Genomic DNA, 20,103 nt, shown 5'->3' with positions numbered 1-20,103 from the left:
GGAAGCAAAATGGGGGTAAGAGCAGGACAATTGCCCTGCAAACAAATGTGGATAGGGAAATGTGGACTTAGATAGAATAGAAATGTGGACTAACATAGAATAGAAAAAAATAAAAAATAATAATCTTGAACTAGGAGGCGGAGGAGTAGGAGGTTGAGGAGGCGGAGAACGTTGTGGTGTAGGTGGAAGCCGCGGTGGAGGAGGTAGCCAATACAGTTTTATTTTTTGTTTTTTTTAATACATTTGGGAAATAGAAAAGAGAATGCAAAGAGAAAGTTCGATGCAGTATAACAATGGCTGGGTGCGGCCGGTATACTTTTCTACTCAGCACAAGGTACGGACAAGTCCTGAGGGATCCATGCCTGGTTTATTTTAATGAACGTGAGCTTGTCCACATTGGCTGTGGACAGGCGGCTGCGCTTGTCTGTGATGACGTCCCCTGCCGTGCTAAACACACGTTCAGACAATACACTGGCCGCAGGGCAGGCCAGAATCTCCAAGGCGTAAAGGGCAAGCTCAGGCCATGTGCCCAATTTGGAGACCCAGAAGTTGAAGGGGGCAGACCCGTCATTCAGTACGTGTAGGCATGTGCACACATACTGCTCCACCATGTTGGTGAAATGCTGCCTCCTGCTAAGACGTTCCATATCAGCTGGTGGTGCTGGATGTTGTGGCGTGATGACAAAGCTTTTCCACATTTTGGCAATGCTAACCCTGCCTTCTGAGGTGCTGGCAGTGCCCCAGCTGTGTTTTGGCGACCTCTTTCTCCTCCTCCTTTGTCTTCGCCTTGTGCTTCCACTAAGCCCCCGCTGTCAGGTGGGAATGCCATCATCAGCACGTCTACCAGCGTGCGCTTGTACTTGCGCATCTTCCGATCACGCTCCAGTGATGGAATTAAGGACAGCACGTTGTCCTTGTAGCGGGGATCCAGCACGGTGGCCATCCAGTAATCAGCACTGGTAGAATGTGGGAAATTCGGCGGTCGTTGCGCAGGCACTGCAGCATGTAGTCGCTCATGTGTGCCAGGCTGCCCAGAGGCAATGACAAGCTGTTCTCTGTGGGTCAGAGGTGCAAAGCTGGTGTATTGTACCCACAAAAAAATCATTATAGGGCTGATGGGCGGTGGTACACGTGATCCAGCTTGTATAGAGGCTGGGTCACATGATGCACTAGCCAATCACAGCCATGCCATTACTAGGCATGGCTGTTATGGCTTCTAAGTGCCCACAGCTTAAAAGCTTGTTGATTGACTGCCCTGCAGCCTTTCAAAAGCTTTATTAAATGCCCGAACCCGAACTTTACAGTTCAGGTTCGCTCAACACTAATTACAAAACATTGTCAATCACATAAAAAATGTAGACAGACGTAAAGCTTTAATTTTACACTAGCATCCCATTTTTCAGGGTATGAATTATTTTTGCATTAGAAATCAACCCATTTACATGTGCATTAAAAATACCTATAATCCAACATCTGATTCCAGAAATCCAGAAAGTCTTATATAATCCATATAGTCTTTTAATAAGGGAATTAAGAATTGAGTTATAGTAGCAGATGTGACGTTTACACTGCCTGGTCCTGTCAATCAAAGTGCAGAAGGCACGGCAGTTGCATAGAGAACAGAGCCTCTAGGTGTAATGGTTACGCCCCTGTTGCTCTTAGAGGTTAGTTTACATATATTACAACTTAATTTTATCAGCAATGTGGGCACATATGAACATGGGACTAACACAGATGTCTTCAGCTGCCAAGCGCACATGGAACAGGTCAGCCAGTGTCATAGGTACAAATCTGCTGACAGTTAGACATTTATATTGTCCCATTATTGCGCAAATTTACTGTATATGTGACATGTTTTTGTATACGATTACACTATTCTATTGAGACCTCTGGGTGGTATTATGGACATTGTATCGGGCTGTACAGCGGGTTTCAGGTTTTACTATTGGGTTGTCCTTTATTCAGTTCTTCTTTACGCAACTAAACTCTAGTCAAAAACAATAGAAGTGGAGACTCCGGTAAACTATTGCCTCCTTGGGTTTGATAATATGCTATTGTTAGCCTTATATCCTGGATTTAACAAGGAACAAGGTTGCTTGTTTGTGCTCCCAGTCCTCATAAGGGGTCTATATGTCGGAAAGATTATCCCATAGAAATCATTAAAATAGGTACTCATTCTGGTGAGCACCACCCCGCCCATTATCTCTAGAAAACAGGAGGACCTTGTTCTTATTTGACCCCCATTTGTGGTGAGAACCACCCTACCCATTACATCTAGAAAACAGGAGGACCTTGTTCTTATTTGACCCCCATTTCTGGTGAGAACCACCCTACCCATTACATCTAGAAAACAGGGGGACCTTGTTCTTATTTGACCCTCATTTCCTCTCGACTCTTGGATTGATTCTCCATATCCTTGTTTGCTAACATTATAGGTAGAGGAGATCGCTGAGCAGGTTCTTGCTACCCATTGAAATAAGGGATGATGTCCACATAAGCTTGTCGCCCACTTCCCAGAGGCCCTACATGAGCTGACACTATGGTAGGGTTGCCCATGGCCTATGTTAGTTGTACCGTGTCAGAGACAACCCTTTTCAGTGTTTGTTAATATCTGTATAGTCCTTTACAGGGATGGACATGCCAGACAGTACCTGTGCACCTGTACAGAAGGTCAGTAGACAATGGGACCCAGTGCCACCTTTCAGTGTTCTTGCGGGTGAAAGGTGTCCTAGTGGTTGGAGCCCCACTAATCAATGTGCGGATATGTACAAAGTATGAAGAAACTTAGGCCTCATGCACAAAATACTATAGCAATACAGTAAAATGTGGAGATCAACACAAAATACAGTTGTGTTATCCTTATTTGCCTTTATTGTCCTTATTTTGTAGGGGAAGGTTTCTACTTTAGGCATCTTCTGACATGTCACAGAGACATCTCAGAAGGTTTTATTGGGGAAGGGTAAAGGGTCTCTGCCATGTGGCTAGAACAAAGGGTTGTCAGTGAGCATTTCTTTTTGTCTTCTTCTAAATCTCTCACATCTACTACAATGTCGTTGTGGTCCACCATCCTTAAGCTAATAGAACAGGCGCCCTCACTCTGCTTCGTTAGCTTTACGTGCCCTAATAAGGTACATGAATAGGTAATATGAAACCCTTTTAGGCAAGACCATATTATTCCGCCCTGATGCTAATAATACCGAGCTCGGTTATGCAACCTCACAGTTTCAGGACGTATGACCCTATTCCTGGGTGTAACCTCCAGGGTTGCAGGTGGGGCCCAACAACTAAGGGGGGCCATTTTTACCCAGATAATAGGTGAAATTAGTAATGACTGTGGAAGGGGGTATGTAAGGGAATGAACACACGCACCAGTTGTGTCTCAGTTGCTATGCGGCCATGATGGGGTCGGGTAACCGTTAACAATGCAGAACAACTAAACAGTCCTGTCCTCATTATTTTAATTAGGGCTCACTGTGGCCTGAACAGCCACGGCGTACCCAATCGCAGCACGACCACGCCGCAACTGCGCCACAACCATGCTGTGTGGTCGTGGTATGAAACTGAATGCAGCCCTGTGCATTGGCTCTTTTTGTGTCAGTACTTTTTGTATTATTCCTGTACTATAATATCATTATACCAACATGTGACTTTCTAATCATTATAGTTTTTCTTTTCCTTTGCTGTGAGGTCATAGGTACAAGGTGACTTTTTTTTGTTTGCGCCATACCAGGTTGTGTATTATACTTGTATGTTTGTATAATTCTTGTGCTGTAACATCGCTGAGTAGATGATGCCTTCACTGTGACATCACTGTGAGCATTATCCCACTATTTTGACATCACTGTACACATTATTATACTATTGTATCATCATTGTGAGCATTATCCCTGTACTGTGACATCACTGTTTGCAGTATAGCTCTACTGTGATATCACTGTGAGCATTATCCTTTTACTGTGACATCACTGCATGCATTATCTCAGTGCCATAGGGAGACCAAAATAATCATTAAACTTTCTGCTTCTTTCTAAACTTGCTCCCAAAGGTAGTCATGGTGGAATGGGGCCCCATTCCAAATTTTGCTATGAGCCCCATGGTTATTTGTTATGCCCCCGAACCTATTGGGTGATAAACCTGCACAGGTAATGAAAGGGAATGAGCCTTCCCAGTGTCAGGTCCTCTGCCACCCTACCACCCCCCTGTGCGACTTCACAAGTGTGGATTCATAGACTGTATCACCTTCTGGCTGAACTGTCTGGGAAGGATTAGGTTTCTTAATAAATCATTGAAGCAAAGGAGACATCAGAGCGGACAATCATGCTTTATTCATATCATGATCTTCTCACCCCCTTCCCTAATGGAGTAGAGTATGACAATGAAGACTGTAGAGCTGGTGTGCAATGTACATCATCCATGCGGAGTGGCTTGTTGCACCCCTGTCTATGCCCCCGTAGTGGGCATTTATTGATATGTGTTGTGTATATGGTTTGCACTGATTGATGATATGGGTGATACTAATAAGAGTGTTGGATATGCGGCCCTTGAAATCAGATATGATGGATGGTATGCTTGACTTGCTTTGCTTGGGAAGGAACACTGTGTCATGTTGCATACGTATAAGAAGTAGGAACAAGCACTAAAGCTTATTTGGTTCTTAGGGCCTAAGTTTGAATGTTAATTTCTATGCTGGTGGAAGGACTGAGGTATGGTAGGAAAACAATTCTATAGAATAGCAATTCTAACTGTTTCCTAGATTTCCATAGTGTCGATGACTAGTGTTTCAGCTGATCAATTTCGGCAATTTCTAATATTCCTCTAAAAGGGTACAAAAATAAGCTCTCTCATTGCATGGCCTAAAGACTCCTTAAGCCTACTAGGAGCCCTCCACAAGGAGAAACATTGCCCAAATCCTCTATAGGAGTACTCTGACAACATTTATGGAATATCTACATGACCCTTGTCCCCCTTTCGGCAAGCCAGGGCTGTATACGCAATTGGAACAGTTTCTACCTTGACTCTGATATCACATCAAAGAAGACATTGAAAAAATCAAGAAAAAGTTTCTTTCCAACGTTAATTGAACGCGTTAAGTGTCAAGATTATAGGACTGCTACTTCGGTAAGAGGAGACAAAGTGGAAAGGTAACTGTACGTGTCTCTCCAATGAAATCTTTAAAAGTTACAGAAACAGTCCTGCATGGCTACTTGTCTCCTCCAAATCTTAACTTGAACCTGGGACTCCTGATGAAGGTTTCAAGAGGATCCCGTGGAAATGTCCCTTGAATATATCATCAATGTGTGATGGGTGCAGACCTGATCCTCGAGATTTTCAGAAATCACAAGAAGGAAGGGGTCTTGGTGTTTGATGAAGCTCCAGTGTTCACTTGAGTTTCACTAGGGTGAAAATGATGTTCTCTGTCACCATGACAAGTTAATTTAAATAATAAATAGATAAAAATAATAAAGATAACGTGACATTGTTACATGAGATTATTACTGTGCTGAATGTGCAAAGAGAATTCCTTTTACATAGCTGCAAGGAAATAATACCCTGACAATGGGAAAAGTCACACTTTATTAAAAGGCTCAACAATTTTCTTGTCGAGGCACGAACGGGCTATACTGATGACTTCTATTCTTTATCTTTCAGATTGCTTGCTAATGTTGGTGTATAAAGACAAGTCAGACAGGACGAAGGGACATAAAGAGAAGACTAGTGTCACGTTGGAGGACATCTGTGGCTTGGATTCAGGGATCTCGTATGAGGGCGTGAACCACACTCTGGCCATCATCTGTTTCTCACAAGCTGTGATGTTGGGGTTCGACAATAAAGAAATTATGAATGCTTGGGATGTGCGCATACGTTACAGTTTAGGTGAAGGTAAAGATTGTCGACCCTTTGTATAATGTTCCCAATGTTGTTGCTATTGGCAGTGCAGAGGGAGCAATCTCACCCTGGTCCCAATAGGCCCAATAGCTCCTTTGACAATATTATAAATGGTGGTAGATGTGGCACCATGACATAATCTGAAGCTCCAGGACCAGGGTGAAAAAGAGTACTTGGGCCTCTTGCCTATGTATTTTGAATGAATTATTCCTAAAGTACAGTGGACCTAACCTGAGGAATATCTATGGTGGTCTTTGGTAAATTTAGAATTTAGTTGTCTGCTCTGTGGCCTGAAACCTTTTGGTCATCAAATGGAGGTATTTTCCCTAGCAGTTCTGTAAAATTGGCCATACACATCAGTTAAATGTTGGCCAAAGTCCAAACCCTCAGATTTTAGCAGGACCAACCAAACATCTAATATATGGCTTTCTCCCCTGTCTCTGTTCAGGACACATGTTTGGCTGGGTGAAGTGTACATGTGTATAGAGGAGAGAGATAGCTGTTGGCCAGAAGCTATCTAATGTGTATGGCAGCCTTAAAGGGTTGTGAACCAGTGGACCTGTGGAGAAATCCATGCTTACCTGGTCCTTGCTGCTTGGTCCCGACACCTTACACCTAGTCTCTTAACTTCCTTCATGGATGTGGTCATGTGTGTCGTTGCAGCCAATGTCTAGTTTCAGTGGTGATATGTCACCATGTGGCACGTGACCCAGCAGTGATGTTATGTCATTGTGTGATGTCAAGTAATGTCACTGCTGATGCCAGTCATTGGCTGCAACAGCGCCCATGACTCTGTCCATGCATAAAGTTAACAGACTCGGACAGGAGGTCTAGTGGAGATAGTCCAGGAATTGCTCAATTAAATAGGATATGTCTATGCCTGTAGACAGAGCTCCCCTTAGTGGTGGCAACAAGTGGCCAAAATGTTTTTATGTATTGGTGCCAGGGTAGTATATTAGAAAAATGCATTAAAAATGTAGCTTTTTTTCTCTAAATAAAACTATAATGCTAGGTATACAAAAAATATAATAGTATCACATCAGGCTGTATTTTACACTTAGTATAGGTGATAACATATTCCAAAACAGCAACATAAAATATTACTGTGCAAGCCCAATTATAAGGACATGAATGAATCTTTAGAAATTATTACTTCCTATATTTGCAAAATTTTCTGGAATTTAGTGACATTTTCATCCTCTTTAATTAAGAAACAGCCTGAACTTTGATAAACTACAGACGACGTTACTAATTAGAGAGAGCAGAAGTTAAATCGTCAGGTCGTTTGGATATGGTTCTTTTTTTTTAATAATTTACATCTAATCTGACATGTGGTATTTACATTCCTGTGTTTCTTTGGCATATACATTTTCAGGTCAGCCTATTTTTGACCATGAAAAATTTACTTAAGTAAAATTAAGAGTAAAATTTACATATTTCTAATTAAAGCGGATCTTCTTACTAATGATTTCTAGATTTCGTGGGCTGTCATCTGACTAATTTTAGTCTAAGAACAAGGTTTGTTCATTTTTCAAGAAAATAAATGTCATTATATTAAAAAATGTGAAAAAATATAGGGTTATTAATAAATGTGAGGCTGCCTTCTGGGCATCGTCAATGTTATGCTGTAATTTTACAGAGGTGTAACTAAAATTCATAGGCCCCATAACAGTAGTGTACTTAGTGTATTTTGCACCCAGGTTGGATCCTTTAACCCTAATACCAAATTTGTTTTTACAGAGGGCCACAGGCGATTAATATACTGTATTGGGAGGGCCACTGGGAGTCATTATACTGTATGATGGCCAATTGTGGAAATGATACTGTATGGGGCAACTGGGGTCATTATACTGAATGGGGGACAATGGGGGTCATTATACTGTATGTGGGGGCCACTATACTGCCCCCCTCACACATTATAATGTCCCCCAGTACAGTATAATGATGCCCAGTGGCCCCCGTTACCATACAGTATAATGACCCCCAGTGGCCACCTATACCATACAGTGCCCCCTCATACAGTATAATGTCCGCCCCCCCTTAGCATGCCGCAAAATAGCAAAATAAGATGGCCCCCCCACCACCTAGTGTAAGAAAATGAAACAGTAGGAAAAATTAAAGGTATGTATAATAGCATCATATATCAGAAAACCCATATTATAACAAAAAGCCACCATATTGGTATTCCCTACAAAAGGTACAATGTTCTTGAACCTGACTGGGCCCCCTCAACCTCTGGGCCCCACACTAAGTGCTATGGCCATAGTTACACCCATGGCTCTAAAGGAAAACTGTGGCAGGTTTATGCAAACTGCCTTCGTTGCCCATAGCGACAAATCACAGCACAGCTTTCATTTTTCAACAGCGGAATACAAAATGAAAGCTGGGCTGTGATTGGTTGCTATGGGCAACAAAGACTGATTTTCTTTCAGACATTTTTCATGAATCTGCCTCATTATATCAGCTTTTAGAGGGCTCTTTTCTCAGAAACATATAAAATAATCAAAGGATGGGTGACAACCTGACTTGCATACTGCCGTTGTCTTGATGCAACATTCTCAGGGTATGACTAATATTGCCGACGTTGGCAGTGGAATAGACCGAATCTGGATCATGCACCAGACCAGGCTCCCTAGGCAAATACAGACTCTAGACAAGACCCCCTAAATAAATAAAGACTCCCTAAATAGATAAATACCAAACTAGATACAGGTATGGCCACACTTCCTAAAAAATACATATCTGCAAGATAAATGCAGACCCAGATCCCTTAAATACAGACCCCCAGAGCCCCTAAATAAAAACAGACCTTAAAAACTAAACACAAAATACACACCCCAACCAGACTCACTAAACAAATAAAGACCCCAGACCAGGATCTAAATAAAGACCAAGACCCTCTAAATAAATAAGGACTCCCTAAATAAATACATGCAGACCCAGACCACCTAAATACAGACCCTATAAATAAATACAAGCCCCCATACCAGACCCCCTAAGTAAATACAGACCTTAAACACAAACTAAACACACCAGACCAGACCCCCTAAACAAATACAGATCCCAGACCAGTCCCCTTAAATAAAGAACAAAACACCCAAACTACAAACAGTCCCCTTAAAAGTACACCTTCTGCATAAATACCGACCTCCCTCCCAGACCAGACCCTTTAATAAAGACCAGAACCACAAACTAAACACAGACCAAATCCTCTAAATACAGACCCCAGAACATACCCCCACATAAACACAGAAATGGGGAGAGGTGAATGTTTAGCACGTGGCGTCCAGATTTGCCAGATCCTGGACATCTACCCTTTTTCTGGAGCCCCCCATACATTCTGGTCCTGGACATCTCCCTTTTTTCCTGAAGCCAATAAATTCATACTGGGAGTGTTGGCCAGTAAGTATTTACTGTAATTTGTATTCTATAAATGGGTCACATTTTTTGTAAATTGAGTAGAAAAGTAAGTAGAAATGGTCGAGTTTGGTTGTTTTTAGTTCTAGGCCCCCCCCCCCCAAAAAAAGTGAAACAACAGTTTGGGGTATTTAATTTTTTTTATATACTTCTTTCATTGGAAATCTTAGGACCCCCAGGGGCCTCACGGCTTCCTCTTTTCATCTCAGTTCACAGATTTCATGTTGGAGTATTGCCGGGCACCAAGCTAGAAAGTGGACCTGCGACACTGCACCTGTGCAACGACATCTTAGTTCTCGCTAGAGATCTACCACCAGTTGTCATAGGACAGTGGAAGTTGTCAGACTTGAGACGGTATGGAGCGGTGGCCAATGGCTTTGTCTTTGAGGGAGGAACACGTTGCGGATACTGTAAGTACTGCATGGCACTACCATAAGCTGCTCCATGTATATTATGTGTCCTATTGTCTACTGCATCCATGTGGTCTGGTCTTTGCAACGCATCGACATATAGACCAGGTTTGGGACAGTGAATATGATTTATCAAAACTAATCCAAGAGAAAACTTAAAAGGGTTGTCTAACTTCACAGAGTTTTTTAAATCCCCCCCCCCCCCAATAGTCAGAGGAACCTGTTGAGGGAAGCATACTTACCTGCTCCCCTATGTCAATTCTGGCTCTGTGAACCCAACACTACCTTCACTATGCTCCAGTCCTCGTATGTAAACTTCTGCCATGGATGAAGGTCACGTGCACCACCGCAGTCAATGACTATTTGCAGTGGTGATGTGCCACCAAGTTGTATGCCACTGCTGTGGTCGTGCCGGAAGTTTGCATGTGGGACTGAAGTGCAGTGAAGACAGCAGTGGACCCACAAAAGCTGGAACTGAGGATTGGGGAGTAGGTAAGTACAGTATGCTTCCCTCAACAGCTCCCGTTCAGTGTGGGGTGTGTGTGAGTATTTAAAAATCTATATGAAGTTGGACAGTCCTTTGAAGGAGCTGGTCATATCAACCAATCAAATTTCAGCTCTGTTTTATTATTGAGTTCTAAATGTAATTGAGTGTGCAGTAAGCTCCCTCTAGTGGTGGCTGCAGGTAGCCAGAATTTTTCAAGGGATTTGGAGCTTATAAAAATTAACCGGCACAGACTTTTGCAGCTAAATATGACATGGTGTTAGGCCTCTTGCACACGAATGTTGTGTGCCCATGGCCGTATTGCGGCCCGCATATGGCTGGTCCGCAGTTCACGGGCACCGGCCCGTGTGCACTCCGCATCATGGAGATGTGGAACGCAAGCACGATCAGAACCCCATGGTAGCACTGGGGACCGCAAATTGCAGTCCCCAATGCACGGAACGGAACCACAACGTTCGTGTGCAAGAGGCCTTAGGTGGATATTCACTTTAAGGCAAGGGTCATACTGAGACTTTTTGTGGCGCTACTGATCGATTATAACTATTGAGCTACAGCCGCAGTCCAAATTAATGCATTTGCTAGATAGACATGTGAATGGCCATATTGACTGACCTTAGCTCTAGACGACATCCAGGTAGGGAGAAAATAAGGACATGATATCAACACATAGAAAGCCCTGGCTTTTAACCACTTGCCATCATAGCCCTAATGTATGTGCCTTAATAGGCATGCTTTCTTCTTCATGACAGCTTACTGACATTGACGCAAGCATTGCTTTGGCCACTTTAAGCCCCTATCTCTGCCCCCCTGACAACTCTATACTCTTTTCTCTATAGTACGTAATCTGTTCACCTACTTCAAAGTAGAAATTGACACCACTGGTCTTTAGATCTCCTAAAATATTCCGCCTCCTCTCTCGACTCCTGCCCCTTCATCCTTCGCAGGTCTTTCTACTTCTGTTTCAAAGTCATTTACTGAATTCTGCCTGAGCTAATGTATATATGGATCCTGCACGGAGATAGTTTTACTTTTCGCGGAGTGTATTCCTATTGGATATGGCTTTCTGTATCTGTAGATCTGACCCTTGGGGTAAATAGGTGTACCCCCTCCCCTACTCGTCCCTTGTCCTCTGCAGGTATGGTGACAGCAGGAATTATTACATAAGCAATTGCCCAAGCTCTATTCCCAGCAGTGAAGTATAATGGCGTCAATCTAACTAGAGATGAGCACATTTTTTAAAGTTCGATTTGGCTGATTCGCCGAATTTTACCCAAAAATTCGCTTTGTGACAAATTACTTCATCACGAAGCGCATTTTTTTGTAAGTAGCGGGAGCAATGACATAGAGCTGCGATAGCGCCCCCCCCCATCATTGTACCCCTCAGATGCCGCTTTCATACATGATCGCGGCATCTGAGTGTAATATTAACAATAAAAAAAAAATTCAATCAAACTTACCGCCTTCATTTGCTCGCGACGGGCTGACCGCCGCCATCTTGCTTGAAGATCTCGGCCGAAATCCTGTGCGCCGCGAGATTACGTCATCACGCCAGCTGGCGTGGTGACGTATGACGTCATCACGCCGGCCGGCGTGATGATGTAATCTCATGCCACACGAGATCTTCAAGCAAGATGGAGGCTAACGGCCTGTCGCTAGCAAATGGAGGAGGTAAGTTTGATTTTTATATTTTTTTTATACTATTTCAGGTTAAATCGATTCGCTGATACGAAGCACGAGGAAATTCGGCTTGTAGGCGAATCGAATTTATGCTGAAATTCGGATCGAATTCCACTTCGCTCATCTCTAATTATAACTGTGACTAATCATTACAAATGCTCAGCAGCCATCACTCTGACACCGACGTGCAGCCTCTAATTTTGCCTGTCAGTTCCATTAATCATCTGATATCTGCTCTTCACAATATTAATAGCTCTCATTCTGTCATCATTCTTCTTCGGAACAGAGCTTAAAGGGATTCTCCCACTAAGAAATATTCTACAGTTTTCAAACCCCTGGATCTGAATACTTTTGTAATTGCATGTAATTAAAAAATTTCAGTCATTCAATAACATGTATCTGTACAGCGCCACCTGCTGTTTGTTTATTTTCTAATTTCTTTGACCTGCTCACTGAGATGGCCGCACATGCTCAGTTTCATCCTTCAACTGCCTCCTGAGCTGTGATAGGGAGAGCTGAGACACGCCTCCTGAGCTGTGATAGGCAGAGCATGGGCACGCCTCCTGAGCTGTGATAGGGAGAGCTGAGACACGCCCCCTTATCGACAGCAGATAAGACACACCCCTTGAGCTGTCAGCTTGATATAAATCGAGCAGAGCAATGAATGTGGAGATCTCTGGATCCATGTGAGGTACAGGGCTGGTTCTATCTTTATTAGAAAGAGATCGTCATGGACTATATGATGTCTGATTTCATTTTTAGCAATGGGATAACCCCTTTAAAGGAAGAGGGCTCTCCGCTCTGGCTCATTCAGGGGTTCAACCCCCATTTCTAGATATAGGGCAAACTGGCAATCAATTTTTGCCAGTGGAAGCCCAAAAAAAAAAATGCCTGACCATGTTCATGGATATTCGGGTCCGTCAGAATGGAAGTTGCTTCTATATTGTGATTCTTCAATCTGTCTCATAGAAGAAGTCCCCTTATAAGACAACCTTGGGCGTACGGAGAGGTATCCTTTAAGGGGCTGCCCACATTTAAAAAAACGTGTCTGCTTCTATTCCATAGAGCACCACACCTGTCCACAGGTCATGTTTGGTATTGCATCTCAGTTCCACTGAACAACCTGTGGACTGAAGTGGCGCTGTTTTTGAAAGGAAGGAGACATTTTCCTTTACTCCTGGACAACCCCTTTAAAGAGGTCCCTTTGTCATGCTTGTTCAGTAACTACTGGCATACTTCATAAAACTGCAATTACTGGAGTGTCTTTCCTTAGAATTGTTCCTTCTGCTGTCCCTTTGTTATTCCTCCCGGAAATGTATGAATACACAGACAATACTTCTCATGGTCATGGACAATGCTTCCAAGAGGCGTGCGCCTGCACTGTCTGACATTGTCCAATCAGTGCTGACAATTTTAGCCTGTTTCGGGGAACACCCCATTGACAAGGGGAATGCTGACGCCCAGTTGCAATTTATTCAGACATTTCCAAAAGGAATAATGGAGGAACAGCAGAATGTAGAGGTTGCAAGATACGGTACTTCAATTTCATTAGCTAAAAAAAGATGTAGTCATAGCGCTATTATGCCTAATTTACACCTAAATTGGACATTAAAGGTGGACATTTACGGATCGATAGGATATGACATACATGTCTGATAGGTGCGGGCCCCACCTCTGGGACCCACTCCTATCCTAAGAACCATGCTGCACATGCGTTGTATCCTCTCCATTTGCTGCTATGAAAATAGCAGAGTCAGCATGCTAAGCTACTTTTAGAAGTCCTGCAGCAGTGAAAGGAGAGGACACTGCGCATGCGTCGCTACCCCTCCATTCACCACTAGGGGACTTCCGAAAATATAAACTGAAAAGAATGGTGTGGCATTAACCAGCACGGAAATGCTCAAACCCACATGCGGTTGTGCATATATATAGGGGAGCAAATCCTGCACTTGTGGCCCGTTGCTAATGACGATCCCCAGCAAAAATGCATACAATGGAGGATGCCCACAGCGAACCACAAGTACCACAATAGACATCCTACACAAGATAGCAATTATGTGGATAGTAATCAATATAGCAATATAACAAAATAGCAAAGACAGGTGCACTCTGCGGTCTTACTAAACCCTCAAACTGATGTTAAAATTGAGAGATTAGCCAACATATCCTACGGTGTAGGACATGTCTGAGCCCGAGCACCGCGCCAAGGTTTCTCAAGTAGCTCGGGGACTTCCGAAAATAGTCAAACCAGTTTTGAAAATCTTATTGCAGTGAATGGAGAAAGTCGTGCATGCGCAGCTTGCTCTTAGTACATGTCGGGATCCCGTTCTTGAGATAGAAGCTGGTCCTAGAGGTGGGACCTGCACCTATCAGACATTGATGGCATATCCTAATAACATGCCATTAATGTCCCTTTTATCGACAGTACTGTGTCTTCGTCAGATCCATCTCACTGCAGATAGCAGCTCATCTGCTCTGGAATAATTCTCTAATTTGTGCTATTCCCAGTCTGTTCCCAGCTTTGATGTGCCATGTGTTCCCTTATTTAAAGGTAACCTCATTTGAGACAATTAGGGAAGATTAATGAATGTAACCGGATAGCGCTAAAAAAGCAAGCAAGACGCCATTGTACCGAGCACATAAGCAGCCGTAATAGTCTGATGAACGGCATTCCAAACTGCAGTGCTCAAGTATCAGACCCCCAATGTCAGACAGAGGAGAGAGAGGCATCTTCCCCTGTAACGCGCAGATATAGGATGAAGCCAGGCAATGCAAACTCACCAAATCAACCGCACGGGGGGTTCTCTTTTAATTGTGTGCACTCAATTGGTGTATAGAACAAAAGTTAATATGTTTTTTTTTCCATGTTATTATACACAGGGGGGGGAAGGCTGGGATTGCATGGATTTTGCTTGACTTTGGATTTTTGCACTTAAGGTGGACTATTGCTGGTGGATTTAAAGGGGTTCTCCAGGAATAAAAAAAATAAAAATACTTAAATATTATTTTATAATAAATATATTCATAAATACCTTTCATTACTTAGAATGGCTTGTTTTGTCTGAGGAGCAATCATCAGGGGAAACAAAATGGCCGCCGTCCTATCAGTACACACAAAACCTGTCCTAATCACACAGGAGGACAAGTTACTTCACCACAATGAGCCATAGTGCTGCCTCATCCTCTCTGTTCTGCTTGTCAGGAATCATGATCCTGAATAAAGGTGAATCTCTGTGGGAATGGAGATGATGAGGAGACATGAGAGGAGGGTGAGGTGGAGCTAATGAGCAGTGTAACGGACCGTTTCAGCAGACAAGGGGTTAAAATCTGTTTAGGCGATATGCCCCTTTCTGAGAGACAGGCACAGCTACTGCAGGATACACCAAACTCCCGAACTGGATACAAAATAGCACTCCAAACTGGAACCTCACGAATAGCTGCTAGCAGACGAACAGGAATCAGCTTACACTCCTGGCAATCGGTCTCTAACGGCATACAGCGGATCCCCCCAATAACGAGACAAGGCTCCGTGTTGAGGGTCAAGCAGTGGTCTGAGGTGCTGGCACACCCAGCCTGGTTTTTATTACAGTTGTTGCAAATACAGGTCCGCCCACAGGGGTTTGAAATACAGCCAATCAATATGTTACAACACATACAATGTAAGTACACGCCCCTAGGGGACCAGAAGGAAGACTTGTGACATAGGACAGATATGCAGCACTGTAGGATACACGGAGACAATACATCCCCACAATGCATCATGGTTTCCTCCTCTCTGTCCCGAAGACAACCGAGGTGTAATCCAATTATCTCTCAAGACAAAGAGAAGTCACCAATACACATGCGCAGACAACAGGACAGACATCACCCTTTAAACACACAATGGGACAATGGCACAATAGAAACACACCCAGCATTTTCCTCCCAAGCTGACAAGTTACACTTATTATAAATTGTTACAACTTTGTGAGTTTACATTGGCCATACATATAACTTACATCAATTTAAACAGTATAACTTTGGGACAAACCTATCCAAAATTCACTTGAATAGGTTCAGGGGTTTAAAAGTTAGTATATGGCCCATAATCCAGGGGCAAGAGGCCAGTCCTCTCCAAAACCCAGTGGCGAGGTTGGTTTCGCCACACATCTCCCCCCCCCAGGGAAGACTAACCAGATACCTGACCTCACGCCGGTCGGTACCTGAGTTAGTCTGGCAGCCCACCCACAACCAAATACTGGACCTGTTGACTCTAGTAGCCTGTCTCTATCCAGTGAGTCCACCAAGGTTATGTTGGAAGCTGGTACTCCCGCTCTCTGTGTTGCTCCCTGGCTTGGAGTGGAGGTTGCTTTGTGGGCAGGTATCAGCGGTACTCTGCCCTGGTGCCAGCGCTACCACGGAAGAAGCCTGGTTGGAGCCTGGTTGTTGGAGGGGGAGACCGACTGTCTCTACCCCCTGTGCTGTAAGTGCAGAGACCACGGTCCCATCTGCACTGTTGTGGGGCTTACTGTCTCCCCCTGGTGCGTTAAGCTGCCGCTGGGGAGAGGGGGTAACAAGCTCCTCTCCCATACATACTTCCAGCTGCTGGGGAGGACGACCGACCGTCTTCGCTCCCAATACAGTGTCCTGTTGCTGGGGAAAGGAGACTGGGCTCTCTATTCCCTGCTGGACACTCTGCCGCTGGGGGACAGGACCGACTGTCTCTGCCCCCTGTAACTCCGCCTGCCGCTGGGGAAAGGAGACTGGGCTCCCAATCCCCAATAATTCATACGGCCGCTGGGGAATGGAGACTGGGCTCCCAATTCCCAAAAAATCATGCTGCTGCTGGCGGGCAGGAACAACTACCTCTGCCCCCTGTAACTCAGCCTGCCGCTGAGGAGGGAGGACGCTGCTCTCCTCTCCCTGCATTTCACACTGCCTTCCCGGCATATCACTCTGCTGCTGGGGGGCAGGAACAACTACCTCTGCCCCCTGTAACTCAGCCTGCCGCTGGGGAGGGAGGACGCTGCTCTCCCTGCACTTCACACTGCCGCTGGGGAATGGAGACTGGGTTTGTCACCTTACTGTCCTGCTGAGCCTTCTCACTGGCGTGGAACAGCTGCTGGTAGCCCTGTTCCAGCTCCATCTCCCGGGTCACTAGGTGGACCAGGTCCTGCTCAATCTCATGAGTGTCGTCCCAGTCATACCTGCTCTCCCTCCATTCCAAGAGATCATGGAACCGGGCTTGTGTAGGGCTCCCAAACTCCAGCTCTGAAAAAGTCTCCCATAACAAGCCAGGACCATCAAACTCCTCTCCCTCCGGCTTGTCATGCTCAGCTGTCCTGGGTAGGTACTGTGCCCCATACCACCAGAGCGCCTGGTAGGCATCTTCCAGCCACAGCTCCCGCCATGCTAGGAGTTCTAAGTCCTTTACCCATTCCTCCCGGGGCTGCTCTCCCAGGAAGGGCATCCTGTCACGGATGGTGTACAGGAAACAAGACAATACCATATAAACAATGTCTCTCTGGATCCACAACTAAGGAACAAAGGGAGACCCCTGCAATAGAGCTGCCGCTCTCCCTCACTGCTCAGCCTATGTGAACACCCCAAAGGTGGATGGCCGCATATCCACGTTCCTCGGCTATCTATTACCTGAAGACCCTACAATAGTGAAGGGACACGACCACCGGCTCCCTACACTGACACGGAGGGAGTCAGGGTCACCTGGATCCAGAAAAGACAAAAACATAAATACATAAACAGCACTTATCTGCAGACGACTGACGACTGAGGACTGGGAACTGGGAACAGCATGCACACACACTCCAGGAAGTTGTATCAGCCGCACACTACTGCATTATGGGGAGGAACTTAAAGGGTAGCGATCAGTCTGACTGCATGACAGCTGAGATAGACTAACGAGATGAGAAACTAAACCAAAACAAAGAAATTCAAGGAGGAGGATCTGAGAAGCTCCTGTGAGCGCTTCTCAGCTGTCTGGCTGTGACACATCCGCAGGGCTACTCGCTTCTGCAACCGCTGGTCTTCCGTGGGGAGTCTCTCGTCCTGCATATACTCCACAATACCCAGTACCTGGTACCAGATGCCTTTGCGGACTGCATCTCGGTCATCCATGACACCCTCATCGTACTCCACTGCTGTTTCCATTCTGGTGCTGTCAGGGTCGCTGTACTGGGACATGCGTTGCCCTCAAATTGTAATTCCAGGGAATGATGTTTCTTTGTAGCTGTCCTTCTGGGCTGTGGGAACGATCCCGCTGCTTGCCACCAATGTAACGGACCGTTTCAGCAGACAAGGGGTTAAAATCCGTTTAGGCGATATGCCCCTTTCTGAGAGACAGGCACAGCTACTGCAGGATACACCAAACTCCCGAACTGGATACAAAATAGCACTCCAAACTGGAACCTCACGAATAGCTGCTAGCAGACGAACAGGAATCAGCTTACACTCCTGGCAATCGGTCTCTAACGGCATACAGCGGATCCCCCCAATAACGAGACAAGGCTCCGTGTTGAGGGTCAAGCAGTGGTCTGAGGTGCTGGCACACCCAGCCTGGTTTTTATTACAGTTGTTGCAAATACAGGTCCGCCCACAGGGGTTTGAAATACAGCCAATCAATATGTTACAACACATGCAATGTAAGTACACGCCCCTAGGGGACCAGAAGGAAGACTTGTGACATAGGACAGATATGCAGCACTGTAGGATACACGGAGACAATACATCCCCACAATGCATCATGGTTTCCTCCTCTCTGTCCCGAAGACAACCGAGGCGTAATCCAATTATCTCTCAAGACAAAGAGAAGTCACCAATACACATGCGCAGACAACAGGACAGACATCACCCTTTAAACACACAATGGGACAATGGCACAATAGAAACACACCCAGCATTTTCCTCCCAAGCTGACAAGTTACACTTATTATAAATTGTTACAACTTTGTGAGTTTACATTGGCCATACATATAACTTACATCAATTCAAACAGTATAACTTTGGGACAAACCTATCCAAAATTCACTTGAATAGGTTCAGGGGTTTAAAAGTTAGTATATGGCCCATAATCCAGGGGCAAAAGGCCAGCAGCCAGTCCTCTCCAAAACCCAGTGGCGAGGTTGGTTTCGCCACAAGCAGCAACACTTGTTTACAGTCTCAATTACCACAGCAACACAATACCACAGTCCTGTCCGTCCTCTATGTACTTCATGTCTCCTCATGCTCTAAATTCCCCAGCTGAAGATATTATCATCTGTATTTAGGATCATAATTCCTGTCAAGTAGGAGAGGAGGAGGCAGCTTTTTACCTTAGTGTTGTAAAGTAACTTGTCCTGCTGCATGATCAGGACAGGTTTTGTGTGAACTAATCGGACAGCGGCCATTTTGTTTCCACTCATGATTGCTCCCCAGACAAAACGAGTCATTATAACTAATGAAAGGTATTTGAGAATATATTTATAATAAAGTAATATTGTCACAGGTAATTGGGAGGGGAAAACACCAGATAACATACGGAAGGAAATAGGCCTCAAAGCTAAGGGAGAGAGATGGTGACCTCCTAGGAATCCCTAGACCTCTCCCTGACTCCTGCCAATATGAGTAAACCCTGAAGGTGGAAATACTCATACACCAGAACCTTAGCCCTAGAGACCCTGGAAATCCCTAAGAGTGGTGGCAGGGAATGAGACTACTGGTTCATTCCCAGATGAAGGAACCAGCGTCTCCCTGAGGCCTAGAAAACAACAAACACAAGCGAACAACAAAATGCAAAACAAAATGCACTTAGTTTAAAGAAGAATGGAGGAGCAGGAGATCCGAAGGAACAACACAGCAGCTCAACCAACTCCAGCAGGAAATATCAAACGCATGGCAAGCAGTGTGAGTCAGAACGAAATAGAGCCTCAGTAATGACCACAAGCTGCACCTGACAAGAGGTGTGGTCATTACCAAACAACAACACTGCAAGGAGAAAACAGAGAGACTGTCAGATACACTCACGTGTCGCCAGTCTCTCAGATCTTCTCACATCTGTCATGGTAAGGACTGTGAGAAATATTTAAGTATTTTCATTTTCTTAATTCCCGGAGAACCCCTTTAAGGGGGCCATGGACAAAAAAACGGTATTCATCCCAAAAGATTATGGAGAAAACTCGCACATTCATTGTATCAGTAGAAGAATGGACTATATTGGTGAAAGGGGTCTGTACA

General features: G+C 44.7%; 1 protein-coding gene across 4 annotated transcripts in view; it reads left to right on the top strand.

Moving 5' to 3' along the window:
• The window catches only part of DOK7 (docking protein 7), a 144,131-nt gene that overhangs the window by 13,612 nt on the left and 110,416 nt on the right, over nt 1-20,103 (top strand). For all 4 annotated transcript variants that reach the window (XM_040419171.1, XM_040419170.1, XM_040419168.1 and 1 more), the window contains exons 3-4: nt 5,650-5,880; nt 9,513-9,713. In XM_040419171.1, coding sequence (XP_040275105.1) covers nt 5,650-5,880; nt 9,513-9,713 — 432 coding nt within the window. The remainder of the gene's footprint in view (nt 1-5,649; nt 5,881-9,512; nt 9,714-20,103) is intronic.

This window comes from Bufo bufo, chromosome 2, assembly GCF_905171765.1.
Source record: "Bufo bufo chromosome 2, aBufBuf1.1, whole genome shotgun sequence".
NCBI classification, from domain to species: domain Eukaryota; kingdom Metazoa; phylum Chordata; class Amphibia; order Anura; family Bufonidae; genus Bufo; species Bufo bufo.
This window is presented reverse-complemented; position numbering and strand designations above follow the sequence as displayed.